This window comes from Dipteris shenzhenensis, chromosome 8, assembly GCF_047967505.1.
Source record: "Dipteris shenzhenensis isolate YYH24624 ecotype China chromosome 8, Dip_SZ_1.0, whole genome shotgun sequence".
Classification (NCBI taxonomy): Eukaryota; Viridiplantae; Streptophyta; class Polypodiopsida; order Gleicheniales; family Dipteridaceae; genus Dipteris; species Dipteris shenzhenensis.
In genome coordinates, this window is record NC_141603.1 from 30,607,868 (window position 1) to 30,624,961 (window position 17,094).

The window sequence follows — 17,094 nt, forward strand, 5'->3', positions numbered from 1 at the left end:
ATCAAAAGGACAAGCCTCCAGCCTCCAAGCAACTCTTACACATGTGATCTTCCATAGACATATTTGATTGTGGGTCTCTTGTGCATTTTAGTATTAGGGGCAGAGGGGCTTAAATTGGGGGCTTAACAATGACAAGATGGGTGTTTTAAGCATTGCTTGGGGGGAGGTGATTGATGCATTAAAGTGCATGGGGATTCGTGCATACTATGGAGGTAAAGCAAGAAAGTCTTTTTAAATTTAAGCATGCTTATGCCTTTATGTAGTTGATGGTAAAGTAAACTCTCTATGCTGTGTGGCTCCCTTTTATGAACTAGGTGCGTAAGGAATTATTTTGGTGTAGGTGCACTAGCGGCTCATCAAGCTTTTTTTTTGGGTCGATGTAGTGCTTAGAGTCGTGTTATTGTAAGCTTCGCAATGCCCGTATGCCCTTATTTTAGGGTGAGAGTAGCTCTAGGCAAGCTGCATATTGGAGGGATAGTACCACGGTGATTGATGCATAGGTTGGCTATTTGGGTATTAAAGCCCAATCAAACCCACATATAACTTTGATGTCAAACAAGCGTGCACAATGCACATGGGCATTGCCTCTTAGTATAGTGGTAACATGGGCGCTTTTGGATTCAAAGGAGAAAGCACATGATTTTTTGAGTGCCTTCAGCTATTAAAAGGTAATTTTAGCCTTGAAGGTAAAAGTGATCTCCATACAAAGTAGTTTGAGACTTAAAAGGTTGATTAAAAAAAAAAAGTGGAAATTCACAAAGGAGAATCGAATTCTCTAGTACAGGGCTACCTTTAAGGAGGCTAAGCTAGTAGAAAATACACTAGGCTTTCTTAGCAAATGGTATACTATAGTTGACCCAGATATTTTATGAACTTCCTCACTCATTTTTCAAGGACATGAGTTAATACACCTCTTGATCATAGCATCAAGATCACTTTACACACCTCCACTCCAACTGAGCATAATGAAAGGAGCAACATTCCATTGGCTGCTTAATGTTTGGACTTTGCAGAAAATCACTATTATAGTCTTGAAATTAAGAAATGAAACTTGCTTACTTAAAAAACCAACTCAATTGAAGTGGAAATGTCTCATTTAGAAGAAGAACTCAATCGACAAAGATGAAAAAGCTCTAGCGACAAGTGAAATTCAATCGTAAAGCACCTGCCCTTATGGCCATCAAGACCAGAGACAAGGGTTCTGATTCAGCCAAAGACAAGGATCAACAATCTGGAGATGCCGACAGCCGCACCGTCTTCGTCCGAAACTTGCCTTTTACACTTACTGATCTGCAGGTACTTCTTCTGCCGCATTTTCAACTTTGAGAAGAGTTGGAGAAGTATACATTGGTTTAAGTGGGCACTTCTGAACAGACCTGCGAATGAGCTTCAAGTTTTTGATGAAGGATGGTCGAAGTAGTTCCTTTAGAAAGGTGACCCATCTTGACAGCTTGCCGTGCCTGCCTAAGGCCACATTGAGATTTTCTTGCCTCTGGGGCAAACCCGGTATCGTGTGTGACAAGTAAACCTTTTAATCACGTAAGAACAGCAGGCTATGCTCCCCATAGTAAAGCATAAATAGAAGGGGCCACATCTTCGAGCATCAGTGTACTGGGAAGCACTCTATGATCTTAACTTGATAAGAGATATCACAATCTGTTGAATCTGAAACAGACATGGGAGACCTTAATGTCAAGAAAAGATAGGCATCGCTGCAACTGAATGCATTGGGGACCCTCCCATGCAACCACCACTAAGACTTTTTTTGTGGCTGGGAACTGTTCACTGTTGAGTGCTAGCAAGTGTACTTCCTCAGGCAAAGTAAGAAATGATTTACGGCAGTTTTTGGGTATACTGAACTCTTGAGGGATCACAGCTAGAGAATTCTTCAGGGACCACTTCAAATAGCGTGTTGGCGGATAACATCAATATTGCGAAAATTTTCCATGCAGAGGCTAGTCTAGTTGCAGACGAATTTGAAATTAAATAAAAGTATTGAAACATATTAAGACGATTTGTTAAACACTTCTAGACGTTTTTGAAACTGTTTTACATTCCAGTCTATAATCAAATACTTGCAAGGGAAAGACAACGTTGTGACATGTTTGTTTGACCTTCCTTGCTGTCACCGGCGTTTGACTAACAGCTTATTCTGCGGGTTACATCCCTTACACTTGCAAACTGCAGCCAACTATCAGCTTCTCACCTTTGGTTCACACTCATTATCTCACTCTCATGCTCTCACTCATGCAACTATGTTGGATTACAGTTGGTCACCTCCCCATCTGTGAGCCCCCAAATAAGGAGTGCATGGGCGGTGGACCATAGAACAAAAGGGAGAGATTTGGGGCTGCCACATGGGCAGCAAACAGGCTGCCCTGTGGGCAGCACAAGGAGCAGGGCAGGGTCATCTTGCAGGCCTGAGAGGGTACGGAATTGCCACACAGGCTTTATGGAAGCTGCAGGACGGAGCCAGCTACTGCAGAGCATGGCTGAGGTGGCGCAACAGATGGTGGATGATGTCAGCACTGTGTACGGACACCTGCAGGCTGAGGTCGAGGCTGTTCTGGGGCCTGCAAAGGATCACTGGACATAGACATGTGCATACCATACTGTGCTGGCCCAGTATCTGCTAGCCATTGGGACGACTTTAGTGCTAGCCTCGGCACTCTCCACTAGGGCAGGGACCAAACTCTGTGGATGAATGTGACTGTCTGAAAAATGGCATCAACTTGGAGAGGTGTCATGGAGAACTCTACCTATACTATCTGATGGGGGACTAAGGGCTTATTCTAAATCATCCTAGATCCCATAATGACCTATAGCTGCTCATATCTCCTCCAATATGTCCCCGAGTGATGGGGGACTAAGGCCTTACTCTGAATCATCCTAGATCCCATAATCACCTATAGCTGCTCATATCTCCTCCAGTATGTCCCCGAGATATCACTCCCCCAAAAAGGTGTTGCATACATGGTTGTCGGTCTCACTAGGGTGTTGGGATAAGTGTGATCAAGGGCTTGCTCTATGGTGCATGTGTGCATCTAGGGGAGTCACATGTGTGTTTGTGTGTGTTGAAAAGGCACATCAAGTGCTATGATGTGTCTAGTGTGTGACCTAAGTGATGATGTAAGCCAAAGGCTCCCACATGGGAGGTTCCTTTGATTTAGGCCAGTCCCACTGATGTAGGGACTGATTCCCAGTGATGTAGGGGCTGATTGCCACTTATGTAGGGAAGGTGCTACCTTCTCCCCCGATGACACTACAGGCAAGCTGCTGACGAAGTCTGAGCCCGTTTGGTCAAGTATTGGAGGAGAAAACGCGAAAAGACCAGTCGACTTTACCAAGCTTGGCTATGGCGACCTGGCGCAACATTGCGCGCTTCCTTGGTGGAGGACCTTCTCTGGTATAAGGCCTTTCTTCCTGCATAAAAATCCCCTTGAATAGAGCTATGAGCTATGAGAATTGCACCCTCCAATTTACTCTGGTCTCTGTTGACAGAATTCTGCATATTTTGGTCAAAGGGTGTTGAGCAATCACCATAAGTGTGGGGCTTCTATTATTTACTGCAAACTTTCATTGTTTTGCTTGTACTTGAGTAGTAGAACTCAGTCATGGAGCTCATAAGTGTCCTTATACTTTGCATTTAGAATGATGACTATGTGATTCTCTTTGATGAGTACTTGAACTATAAACATGACTAAGCCCAAGCAAGTAGAGAAGTTTGATGGAACTAGTTTCCATACTTGGCAAACAAAAGCTAAGTTTGTGCTTATGAAAAAGGAGATATGGAATGTTGTGAATGGAAAGGAAAAGAAGTCTACAAAAGAAGAAGCTAATTGGTTGATCAAAGACAAGAAGGCTCTTGCTATCATTGCTTTGGGATTAAGTGACTCATACATTCACCACATTGATGGCTTTGAAACTTTACATGAAGCTTGGGATCATCTTCACACAGTATTTGGTGCACAAGGAAAATGCTTCAAATATATCTTGCTCCTTTGGCTACAATTGAAAAAGGGAATGTGTTATTCCATGAAGAACAACAACTCCAAAGAGAATGAAGCATTTCTTGTGAAGAAGGGCTACTTCAACAACAAAGCAAATCTGGCTGAAGGAAGAACTCCATCAGCAAATGAAGAATCAAACTTTGAAAATAAAGACTATGCTTTTTAAGCACTTTGTCTTTTGAATTTTTGTTTATCATCACTTGGTCAAATTTTGAGGTTCTCTGCCTGAAGTAGTACTCCAAAAAGAATATCATATGTTATGTCTTTTGTAAATCACCTCTGGTCACCATATGATGTAGACCATGTGATATGTGTTTTGTCTATTCCATTTCTGTGAACCTCACACCCTTGGGAACCCTTGCTAGCATGAGATCCTAGCCATAGATTTATCATTGACCACCATGAGATGGCATGAGAAACTATGAGACTAGATGTATCCTTGACACTGCAAGAGGCAAACCCTTGAGGGAGGGTATGTTGGGATAAGTGTGATCAAGGGCTTGCTCTATGGTGCATGTGTGCATCTAGGCGAGTCACATGTGTGTTTGTGTGTGTTGAAAAGGCACATCAAGTGCTATGATGTGTCTAGTGTGTGACCTAAGTGATGATGTAAGCCAAAGGCCCCCACATGGGAGGTTCCTTTGATTTAGGCCAGTCCCACTGATGTAGGGACTGATTCCCACTGATGTAGGGGCTGATTGCCACTTATGTAGGGAAGGTGCTACCTTCTCCCCCTTTCTATAAGAGAGAGTCATCTCTCTCACAATCTAATATAGAGAACAACATTTTGGTTTCATATTGTGCTCTCTCTCCTCTTCCAAGATGCATCTATTCTATTCCATGGGATTCTACATAGGGTGTCGAAAAGCCAACCCTTCATTGGCAGATCGTGAAAGTGCGCCTGAAAGCCCTCTCTAGTTGGGCTGAGGCTCTTTGTCCTCGTGTGGGTTGTGCCCTAGCTGCATGGGTCATCGTGAAAACTGCCCTTATAAAGGTTGCTCCCAAGTATGTGTAAGACTGCACTATCTCCATTGGCTCACCTTGGTAAGTGAAGCTATGACGATGGAGTATTGCGCATGAGGTGTTGAAGATCACGACCTTGATCTTCCCAAGGTTAATTGTGAGGTCTCTCTCTCTGCAAAACACCTCTAGGGCCTCCAGATGTCTCTGCAGTCTTTCCACTGAAGAGGATATGAGGACGACGTCATTAGCATACAACAATATCTGTATCATCAATTCAGCCAGCAGTGATCCTTCGCCTTCTAGGCGGTCAATAAAGGATGCGATCTCATCAATGTAGAGCCCAAAAAGAGACGGTGAGAGAAAGAAAGAAATATTAACGTCCGCAAAAAGTGTCATGGGCCTATGGGACAAAGTGCAAAACACACCAAAAAGGGAAAAGAACTCATACAAGCCACAAAGGGCTGGAGCAAAGGGGGTGCTAAGGCCCTTGCTGAGTATTATGCTGAAAATAAAATAAAGAAGCTCAATAGCTCAAGCGAAATCAAGTACAAAATATATCACGTGCTATCTGAGGTAGGCTGAGACTGGAACTGGAACTTGGAATCCGAAACCTGGAACCGTGATTGCACGCCTATCAGCGGTGAAAATGTCTTGGGTCTGTGTCTGTCGGGTGGTCTTACCACAAGGTAGTTCTACTATCTGCCGGATAACTCTAAACTCGAGCCTGCGTGCTCCACCTCGAGCGTATGTAGACTTTCCGTCTAGATCCTTCTACCTTACTGCCTGTGTACAGCCTAGGTAGGCAGCCCTGTGTGAGCTCAGTCTGCAGCTCCTCAGCCCAGTTCAACTCCTGGTCATGGGCCCAACTGGTGCTGCTCTGCTGCTCCTTCCTGCTCCCTGAAGTGCTGCTCCAAAATATGAGAAATGAGTGCCTGAAGGCCCTCCTTATGTAGCCCCCAGACCTGCCCAAAATAACCGACCAGTCAGCCCTAATGGCGACTTGGTTGGCTGGTCCAACCAGCCCTATATAAGGGCCTATGCCAGGCCCTTTTGGGCTGCTGCCTTGTCACAGTCAGAGCCCATTGCAGGCCCTTTGCCTGCCCTCTGCAGGTGCCCTTTTGGCCCACCATGCTGCGCCATGTGCCAGCTCTGTTCAGCCTCCTGTGCGCCTCTGTTAGGGGACTGTTCCAGCCTGTACATTCACGCCATGCTGCGCCTCTGTCAGTCCACTGGCCCTGCCTTGACAGCTGCCCACATGGCAGCCTGTGTGCTGCCCATGCGGCAGCCTCTGGCTGTCTTTTCCCTGTGAGGTGCTGCCCATGTGGCAGCCCCCTCTCCACCATGAGTCCCCTGCCCACATGACAGCCAAGATGCTGTCCATGTGGCATGCCATTCCACCTGTGGTCCACCCCAATGCACTCCTCATTTGGGGGCTCACAGATGGGGAGATGACCATTCCAACACCCCCTCTCACCGACACATCTAGGCCCAATGCCAACACGTCGATGACGATGCTCCAATAACTCCCTAGTCGTAGTCCTCTAGAACATTTTGATGTCGAAATCTTTTCCTGGCTTTTCATCCAGTGGCTCTTGCTCCACTAGGCCTGGTTCCGCTTCCATCCTGGTACATAGGTCCATCTCTAGTAGCACCTCCTGGCACCACCACCTTTAGTCAGGTTCCCACCTTCAAACTCGAGCAATCCAACTGCCACGATCTTCGAGTTGTCCCCCTCATAATGAGTGAACAACGTGGAGTCTTCTAGACACCATGCTTTGAGGGCCTGTTTCAACCCGTCCTTCCTTTGGCAAGCTCCACGACAAAAGAAAATCTTCAGATAACCTAGACCATGAACTCTCACTGAGCTCTCAAGTAGGTACTCTTCTGGCTTTAGTACACCTTGTCCATCACCTTCCAGCAATCTGTGTCCGAGATTTGAAGAAGCACCCACACTTCTCCTTCTGCCTTAGAAGAAGGCCTATTCCTTCCAATCTTGCATTACCTTAGACATATGAAGAGTAGATTCCATGCTATAAAGGCTCAAATTAAGAACATCAAGTACATACTAGATCGTCATACTGCATGTGTGCTTGCTCTGAAAGCAAACCATGCACCTTATCGAGGTATATACCAATAACTTGTGTAATCATGTACTGTCCCCTTCTAAATTACAGCATCCATTTGAACATGAAACCCTAGGGCACTCCATGGAATCCACCCTCGTGTTAGTATCAACAACCACGCATTGGGAAGATTCCAAGCACTCCATGCTGTCCTTCACCTTCACAAGGTCTTTGACTCCTCGTCAACCCACATCTTAATGTCAGACATCATCACTGTGGTTTCTAGGTCGGCATATCTGACCTTAGTAACACACGGAGATGTCACCAAGAACAGTTCTTCGATTACCACATTAGCTTTGGCTTTTGTGTCACCCTTTGAATCTGAGTCGGACTTCTTGTTTTTTTGATCCGCCTTCTTCTTTCAGCAATCCTTCGCAAAATAGCCTGGCGTGTCACAATAGAAGCACTTCTTTTTCTGCTTCCTCTTGGAAGTGTCCTCTGTCCTGCTGTCACAGTTGTAACAAAGCTTTTGAAACTCCAAGGTAGCCTCCTCAATACCATCAAGGCCAGCTGGCACAAGTCCACCTTTTGATCAATCGATGCTAGTTGATCCCTCACCACGTTGACCTTCGTCAAGTGGTCATGTATCGAAACTCCCTCATGCATATCCAGCTCAGTTTGTTGTTCCAAGTGTGACGGTTCCAACATAGAGGGCTTGAGCATTCGTTTTCCACCTAGCCGCGACTCACCGGAGTGCTTCCTTCATCTCGTCTCATTCCTTTGTGGAGCCTCTCTCCAGAAGTCTCCCTTGAACCCAAGTGGCAATAAACTTGGTGACACGTGTTCCTCAAAGGGCTTTGCCATTTAGTCCCACCTATGATATCCTCTTTGCACCTCTCATTAATGCCTAGGCTTGACATAAACCTAGACCCAAACAATAGAAGTCCCCAACTAACTACAAGTGTTGTCAAGCCCTCTGATTGCCGCTTCACCATAACCAAGCCTCAGGCCTCTATGATTATGACTGACGTCACATTCCCTTCCCCTTAAGAATGGTTTACGTCCTTAAAAACAAAATTGGGAAACCTCCTCTGGAGATTGCTTACCCTTTTCCAAGTTGAACTCTCTTCCGATCTATTTTTCCACTTAACTAGATATTATTGCCATATTGAATGTCACGTAGTCTTTGGCTGCTTGAATCTTCTCTTTTTGAGTCCCACTGCAATTGGGGCTCTAGGTTAAAATCCATACATCATCATGAATGGACTAAAACCTGTAGTTGAATGTTTGACATTGTTATATGCAAATTCTAATATGGGCAAATACGGTTCTCAATTAGTTTTCCGTTTACCTAGATATGCTTGAAGCATGTCCTCAATGACCTGATTGACCCTTTTAGTTTGACCATCACTGTGTGGATGATCCGCGGTGCTCATATTCAAAGGAGTTTCCACCCTCATAAACACAGTCCTCCAAAAATGGTTGTTAAAGTTGCTAACTCGATCACTAACAATACCAACTGGTAACCCAGGTAATTTATAAATATGCTCTACAAATAGCCTAGGTAATTCTATAGTTTTAACCTCTTCATTGGTTGGAATAAAGTGAGCCATCTTTGTCAACCGATTCACAATTATCCACACAGAGTCGTGCCCCCTCTATGTCATAGGTAATCCAACAATAAAATCCATGGAGATGCTTTCCCATTTGCTGGATGGAGTCTCCAATGGGTGTAGGAGACCTCCTACCTTTAGGCGTTCAGCCTTATTGACCCGGCATTTGGGCACTTCAATACATAATCTTGGACATCCTTATCTATTCCAAGCCAAAAGAATTGCCTCTTCAGAAGCGCATACATCTTCTAAATTCTTGGGGGTGACCAGCACTTGGACAATCATGACACTTGTCTAATGCTATTATTATCCGGGACGCATTTTGTAGATCAGTAGCCATCTTTAGTGGTATATTTTTTTCATTTGTGGTATGTCACTATTTCAATGTGACTCCTCAGTGAAAGCTCCTGGATTAGTTGGATCCCTCTTTTTAATTGCTTTCCATATTTCAGAAAAGTGAGGGTTAAACCCACATTTCTCTTTGAAGGACTCTAGGACATCATTTTGGAATTGAGTAAAACTCAATTCATTAACAATTGGCATTTGACTTAGGGAGTCTGCTACCACATTGAACTTCCCCTTTCGATATGTTAATTGGATATCAAACTCTTGCATTATTTCAGCCCACCTAGCTTTTCTAAATTTAAGCTCTGGCTGATTGCAAATCCGCTTAATGCTTTCTTGATAAAAAATGATCTCAAATTTGGCACCACTTCATTTCTTCAAAGCATAGACTATAGCATACAATTCCTTCTCATATGCTGAGTAATTCCGCTAGGCACGGTCCAACTTTTTGCTTTCAAAAGCCACTGGTTGACCCTTTTGTAAAAGTACCGCCCCAATAGCAAAGTCACTGGCGTTTGTTCAACCACAAATGGTTCATTAGAATCCACTACCTTTAAGGCAGGAGTAGATGCTATAGCCACTTTTAACTTCTAAAACTATTCTTTTGAGGTTCATCCCAAACCTTGTAGTACCTCTAGCACTTGCACCAAAACTTTGGGTCAACACTGAGCAAGCAGCATGTGCCTTTTTTGCTTCTATTCTAGTTCCTGTTTGCCTCCTTTCCTATCACAGTTTGATTTGCAAATGCATGCTAGCGCTGAGCATTCCTGTGTAATTGACTGTTGTCACCTTGTCCTCACCAAATATGGCCATAGGATGAATCTCTTCCTCATGAAAAGTAGCTGCTTATGTTGCTGATAGGTTAGCCTCTTGTTGATGTGCTAACAGCATGGTATCTTAGCTTCATAGTAACAACGAGTCGAAAGAGTGACTCCATTGTACATAATAATTCAAAACCTTAGTATAGTTGTTAAAGTCGATTTAACAATCTCTCTGAATCTTGCAGCTTCAAGAGGTGTTTAGTGAAATTGGCCCAGTTCGACGTAGCTTCACCGTGAAGGAGAAAGGTGAGTATTATTATCGAAAGTACACTTGTTTTTTACTCTTCTGAAAGCATGTGCAATCCCACTTGTCCATTTCTTTGGTCTCTGCGAATTGTAAGATAGATGCTTGTGTTTTTCATTAAGTGGCAGTCTGGGCAGCAACGGTTTGTGAAGACCATCTGAATGGGAAAAAAAAACAAAACAGTTAAGGAGCAATTCATCTAGGCTGTCTGCAGGTTATCATTGGACAACTATGTTTGTATCGATTAACTCTGGATTTTGGACAGGTGCAAATCAGCATCGGGGATTTGGCTTTGTACAATTGTAAGCTTCTTCTTTGTTTTCTTTTAAATACCCATATATGTCATTATAAAAGAGCTTTCAAAAGTAGATCACGTTTTTATCATATTCAATTTCTTCTCTTTTGTTGTTGCTGTTGCTTCTCCACAACCCGTATGCTTGATTCATAGAACTATTGAAAATGAGCTTGGGGCAGTGCTGTTGTGGAGGATGCTATACGTGCGGTGGAGACGAAGCATGGCACTGATCTGCAGGGCCGGAAGATTAAAGTTGAACTTGCGAAACCCCGTGCTTCATTTGAACAAAGACGGTCTAGAAAACACCAGGGTATGTTTCTGTTTATATATTTTGGTTTGTCCCTTGAAAGGTCCATTATGCTTATTTTCTGCATACAATTATGAAAGAGACAGATGAGATACTGTTATTGTGATTGGCTTTATATATATGTGTGTGTGTGTGTATGTATGTACTATGTATGTATGTATGTATCATGTGGGTGACAAATGTTTTACAGGATGAGTTTGAGCATGTTCGTGAATTCATCTAGATATCTATACGTGATTGCTGGTGTGTATTTGCGCATTGAAACTAGTACAGAGAGAAACTTCTGTTGTACTATTATGGTTAGACCATACACAATCTTTGATGCACAGCTTGACAGACTCGAGTTGCTCTTATCCCCCGATCTTGCTTAAGATTCTTAGATGATATGAAACTGCATTTTCAGACTTTGCATTTGTTCATTACAGCTAAATGTTCAGAGACTAATTGTCAAAGGGTGTCTGAGTGTCTCACTCAAGCGGCTTTAACACCCTTGAAACATTGCATGCTAAGATGACAGATGATCCACACCTGTGTGTATTCATTATAGCTACTCATTAACATTTTAGTGTGAAGAAATCAATAGGTTAGTGTGTTTGTGTGTGTGTGTGTGTGTTTCACACACACACACACACACACACACACACATATTTTTTTGGGGTGAAATCTTTGATTGATTATATTATATGAGTAGCAACCTCAAAACAAGGTGCTACAATTACATCAACTGAAAATTTCAGTATATGCAAAAAAGACCTCATGATCCATGCAGCGGGTCTGCAAGCAATCAAAGAAAGATTGCTGCAGAGAATGCCTAAAAAAGCCAAACAGAGAGAAAGTAGGATCACCAAAGACTTTACAATTCCTATATGTCCATAAGGTCCATAGTGCCTAGTAGCGAACCCAAACGAAGAAAAGATGAAACTCCAGTCTGGATGCATGAAACCCAAATAGCTAGAAGAACTTCCCAAACGGAACAGATGGGAATCTGGCTCGCAGGCGCTGTCGAAGCAAATAAAAAAACTCACGAGAGCACGAACAATGTCAAAACAAGTGAGGCACAGTCCCCGAAGAAGCAGAACATTTGTGGCAAAGTGCAGGAGTAATGTGTCGATGAGCTAATAGCTATCCAGATGGAAACACTCTCAAAAGAACTCGCCAAAAGAAAACCTGTTGAAGCGGTACTTTATAGGTCCAAAGTTGCTGTAATCTTTTCCTCCACCACTTGGCTGGGTGATGCATTCGCCAAACAGAATCACCTCTCTCTCAAACCCAAGGTTGAGGCAAAAGGATTTTATACAATGCAGGTACAGTAATCTGAGATAGCCTCAAAGGACGAGAAGAGGACCCTGGAGAAGTCAAAGTCCAATCTTCCAGCCGGTCCTGGAGTTCCAAAGGAGGAATCGGAACAAAAGGCGAAAGCATAGAAGTAATTTGTTGCCACAAAGGACAATAATGAGAGCCCAATCCATATGTAGTGGCTGCTAGAGAAAAGGGGAGCATAGTACCAGCATCATCTATAACATCAGCAACCGAGGTGATGCCTTTAAACGAGACAAAGTAGGAATGTCGAGGTTCCTGTAAAGCCAAGGGAGGCTGAAAGACTTTCGATCACTGAATGCTTTCAGCTCTCAAAGAATTCCCAAGCAAAGATTGCCATCCATTCCATTCCAGATGAGAAAGAACATGCTTCCAGTCAAGAAGCAAGCGGGAGATAAAAGGGTAACTAGGCAAAGTGCCATCAGTGCAGCCAAAAAAGAAATCCCATTGATCGAGTTGCCAATGACCAAACACAGAAATACTGATATGAGTGACCAGAGTCCTAATCATAAGAGCCCAGGGCTGATCACCCTGCAGAAATTGCAGCAACATTTTTCCCCTGTGGGCAAGAATATGCACATGAATATCCATGATGTTCAATCCACCATGCATCTTGGGAGAACAAATGTGATGCATCGAATGTTGGGATAAGAAAGGCAATCCCACTGATGTAGGGATTGATTCCCACTGATGTAGGGGCTGATTGCCACTTATGTAAGGAAGGTATTACCTTCTCCCCCTTTCTATAAGAGAGAGTCCTCTCTCTCACAATCATAATAGTGAACTACCATCTTTCTTTCATTGTGTTCTCACACCTCTTTCAAGATGCATCTATTCTATCCTACGGGATTCTACACTTGGTATCAGAGCTCCAGGTTCTAGATCTAGCCTAGCCTAGCATTGGATGCTTTCTCTAGCCTAAGCCCTAGTTAGGTGCCACATCATCATCTTCTTCCTCACCTCCATCTTCCACCTTCCCTTCCAAAGTCGATTTTGGAAGTGAGTTCTCTTCAAGCTCGCATTCTTAGCTTCTCATAATTTCAATACTTGGCAAATGAGAATGCTGTGAACTGCTAGAACCATTAGGAGTTGTACCCTGCAGAAACTCATCTGAGTCTGTGGTGGACTGAAAGAAGGGCAGAAACACAGTAGAGGCTTCTACTAATGGCTGTTTTTTACAGTCCAGCCAAGGCAATGCTGCATTCTCAGCAGAATTCGGTACCTCATCAGATCATCTTAGCAGAATTTGGCGCCTCACCAGTACAGCTTGATGCGGCCTTCTAGGCTATCACTTATCTACACAGGGTCAGGGGCTTCAGCTCCTCTTCTGACGGTCGCCTCCGCCTACCCTGGCTAGCCTTATCCTCCTCTATGGCCTTATCCGCTGATGCGGACCAGCGATGTTGGTATAGTCGCCTTTCCAGCTGGTTTACCCGACTGGGCCTCGACATGGACCGGTTGCCTCCTTTTCAGTACAGCCTCGACGCTCCACCATCCCCTTTCTCCCCCACTGACCAGGAGGTCAACCAGATCATCCGAGAGGATCTGCTCCAGCTTCACACCTGGAGGACTTGGTTTCTTCACCCCGAGCTTTTTGTGAAGCTCGATTGCTATCGCCGACACTGCCTCCAGATCTCACAGGAGGGTTTCATCACGCCCCCGGGTTATACACAGATTCATCTACCGCATGCGCTCCGGATTTCACTCGGCCAGTTTAGGGTTTCGTCACACCGACTACGGATCGAGAGCGGACGCGCAGAGGGTATCCCACGAGAGGGCCGCATCTGCCCACTTTGCGACCTGCAGGCTTTGCTTTCAGATGTCCTATCTATTATGCCATCCGAGGCCGGTACCATTGCCTATTCTGCGACGGATTCGGCCCCCTCCCACGCATGCTGCAGTTCTCGGACCAGCGGTGCCTAGCCGCTTTCTTACATGAGATGACCCGCCACCGAGATGCATCTCTCCGGGCACGACAGCATGCGCAGCCCACATAGCGTGAGGACACTCAGCGACCCATCACTGATTTCTTCCAGTCACAGGATACCTCTCCTCAGTCTAGCCAACGACGCGGACATGAGTGAGAGCCAGAGCCACGACAGCTGTGCCAGCGGATAGAGTCACACATCCGGGTCCATGACATCCCTTCTATGCTCTTAGCCCGCCTATCGGGGTCACCGTTGCTCTCGTTCTTCACCATAGGGCCACCCGCCGCCCCCGACGACCGAGTTCTAGGCCGCGTGACATCAGAGGCCAATCATCCATCGCAGGGTTTTTTTCGGCCTCCCATTTGACGGCCCCTCTATGATTGGCCTCTGACGATCACCACATGCATACATATATATATATATATATATATATATATATTTGTATCTCCCCCCTTCTGCTCCATTTTTTGTGCCATTTTTTGTATCATCTGGAGATAGATACACATTTTTGTACCAGGACTAGACACACCGTCCTTCATAACTTTTTCTGAAGAAACGGTTGGCCGGCCCGTTTTGAGACCGCCACCGTTATGCTCATTGTACTAGTTATCTTTAGTCTCATAGACCTTCACGGTCTCCCGAAGACTTTAATAAAATTTCTTTCTTTCTTTCTTTCAGCGAAACGTCTCTATTGACAAAACCTTGCCTGTGCTAGGCTGATACAACCTATATCCTTTGCTGCTGTAAGATATAGCAAAAAATATTGCATTTGACTGCCTTATCTTCTAGCTTATGCCTCTGCTGAGGGAGATCATGTGCATATGCCAAGGACCCAAACACCCGCATGTGTGAAATCATAGGCTTCTCTCCTATCCATGTTTCGTAAGGAGTGACAGTCTTCAATGCCCGTGTGGGTGCTCTATTGAGCACATAGTTGGGGCACATAATTGCATCCAAGCAAAATATATTGGGCAAAGATTTCCCCTTAAGCATGCATCTGGCCATTTCACTCAATGTTCTATTTCTTTCGCTCTGCAACTCCATTTTGTTTGCGGAGTGATGCCACTGGTCAAGAGCTTGTTTCCATCAGCCATGGCACGAAAGTCCTTGAAACAAAAGAAGACATCAAACTCGGACTTCAATGGATAAATCTAAGTATGTTTGGTGAAGTCATTCACAAGGGTGACAAAGTATAAATTACCTCCGAGTGATGCTATTTGCATCAGCCCCATACATCACCATGCACGAGATGCAACTTCCTAGATGCATTAACAGTCCTATCTTCTAGAAATGAGAACCAATTGGCAATGCCCAACAAGGAGCCCTCACAGACATGTTTTGTAAGCGCATGCATGGGTGGGAGGTCAACCACCATGTCCTTGGAATGCATTTTCACCAAACTGCCATAATTGAGATGTCCCAATCTCATGTCACACGTGTGTATCTTAAATGATAGATTCAACAATTGCATGTGCTTCTGAAACAGCTTGTTTGTCATATGCATCAAGGTGGTACAGCCCTTTGGAAAGTATTCCAATAAGTACTATGTAGTTGTCATGCTGTTGTCATACACAGCACAATGATAACTGTCAAAAATAACCCCAAAGCCATATGTGGAGATGGTTGAGATAGGAATCAGGTTCTTTTTTATACCTGGAAAATATAACACTTCCAATAGAGTCACTGCATCCCCTGACGCAAAAGTGACTTCAATCTGTCCAATGCCTTCATGGGATAAGGTGCATTATTTGCACAAGTGACAATGCCCCCTTGTGGAGCATCACTCAAGGGCTGAAATAGAGATTTGCATGAGGTAATGTGCTTAGAATCTGCAATAAAGATGAAGCATGCATCTCCGAATTGTAGTGGCAGGTCACAACAAATGCCTATTCATCATGAGCCATGTTTGCTGCCTCATGAAAGTGAACATGGGCAATGCACTTTCGACATTTAGAGATGTCATGGCTGCTTTGATTTCTCTTCCCATTTACTGGGAGAGAAGAAGATGAGGTACCAAAAGGCTTGGGCTTGCTAATTCTTGCCCCCCTTACCTTTGTCTTTGTGATCTGTGGCACAGGTTGCGTCTGCATTTATGGAGGCAGCTCTAAGGGAGTGGCTCTGCTGCTCCTACAGGAGCAAGGAAACAAGCGGATGAAAGGAGTAGTGGTTGGGGTTACCCATTGCCACTAACCTCAATGTCATAGCAAAAACCCTAAGTAAGACTTAGGGAGTCCATTTAGTGTCATGGACACAACTTGTGATTTTAGTACAATCTCATCAAAATTGATGAGCTGCTCTCTAAGTCTTTGATCCGTGTGAGATAGGCATCCATGCTGTCCCCTTTGTTCATCTTTACACCATCCAATTGCGTGTGCAAATAGGCAACCGTGGCATCATTTCTATCTGAGATGAATTAAAAGTGGCTGTAGTAGCAGTAGCACCACTTGTAGTGATTGCGGTGGCAATGTCGGAGAGACAGGTCTAGTCTTTGATCTAGATACAATACCCCAAAAAATCTTGGATACCAACAGGTGGCACACCAAGTAGGACCACATGGGATAGTTGGTACCATCAAGCTTGCCTTCAGCGGAAACTGTTCCAAACAAGTCATTGTTGGCCATTGCAAATAAAAATCCACAAAAAGAAAAGTCAAAGCCTCAAGGCTATCATTGCATTGATCCATATACAATACCCCAGTTGGATACCAACAGGTGGCACACCAAGTACGATCACATGGGATAGTTGGTACCATCAAGCTTACCTTCAGCGGAAACCGTTCCAAACAAGTACGACCACATGGGATAGTTGGTACCATCAAGCTTGCCTTCAGCGGAAATCGTTCCAAACAAGTCACTGTTGGCCATTGCAAATAAAAATCTGCAAAAAGAAAAGTGAAAGCCTCAAGGCTATCACTGGTTGCTTACAAAGCTGACTACAAATCTTCAAATGTCGTAGAAAATGGCAGCAATGTGCAAATATGAATGCCAAATGGGCTGCTCAAACAGTGAGCAAATTGCAATAAGCTGCCTTGCAAGGCTTGCTTGGAATTCCACAGAAGTTTGCACAAATCTGTCCCAAATGTATGCACAAATCTGCTCCAAATGACTTCAAACTGAAGTCCTCAATGCACAAAAGCTAATGCAAGTCAAGAGGAGTATAAGCTCCCATTTGTTGCAAGTTGAACATGA

The 17,094-nt window shown here is 44.3% G+C and overlaps 1 protein-coding gene across 1 annotated transcript in view; it reads left to right on the top strand.

The window, feature by feature from the left end:
- The first annotated feature begins 1,057 nt into the window (after positions 1-1,057).
- The window catches only part of LOC147899371 (RNA-binding (RRM/RBD/RNP motifs) family protein), an 89,153-nt gene continuing 73,116 nt past the window's right edge, over positions 1,058-17,094 (top strand). Inside the window, exons 1-4 of the mRNA XM_087378269.1 lie at positions 1,058-1,296; positions 10,001-10,061; positions 10,325-10,361; positions 10,534-10,664. Of these exons, the coding sequence (XP_087234395.1) occupies positions 1,174-1,296; positions 10,001-10,061; positions 10,325-10,361; positions 10,534-10,664 (352 nt within the window). The 5' untranslated portion in view covers positions 1,058-1,173. The remainder of the gene's footprint in view (positions 1,297-10,000; positions 10,062-10,324; positions 10,362-10,533; positions 10,665-17,094) is intronic.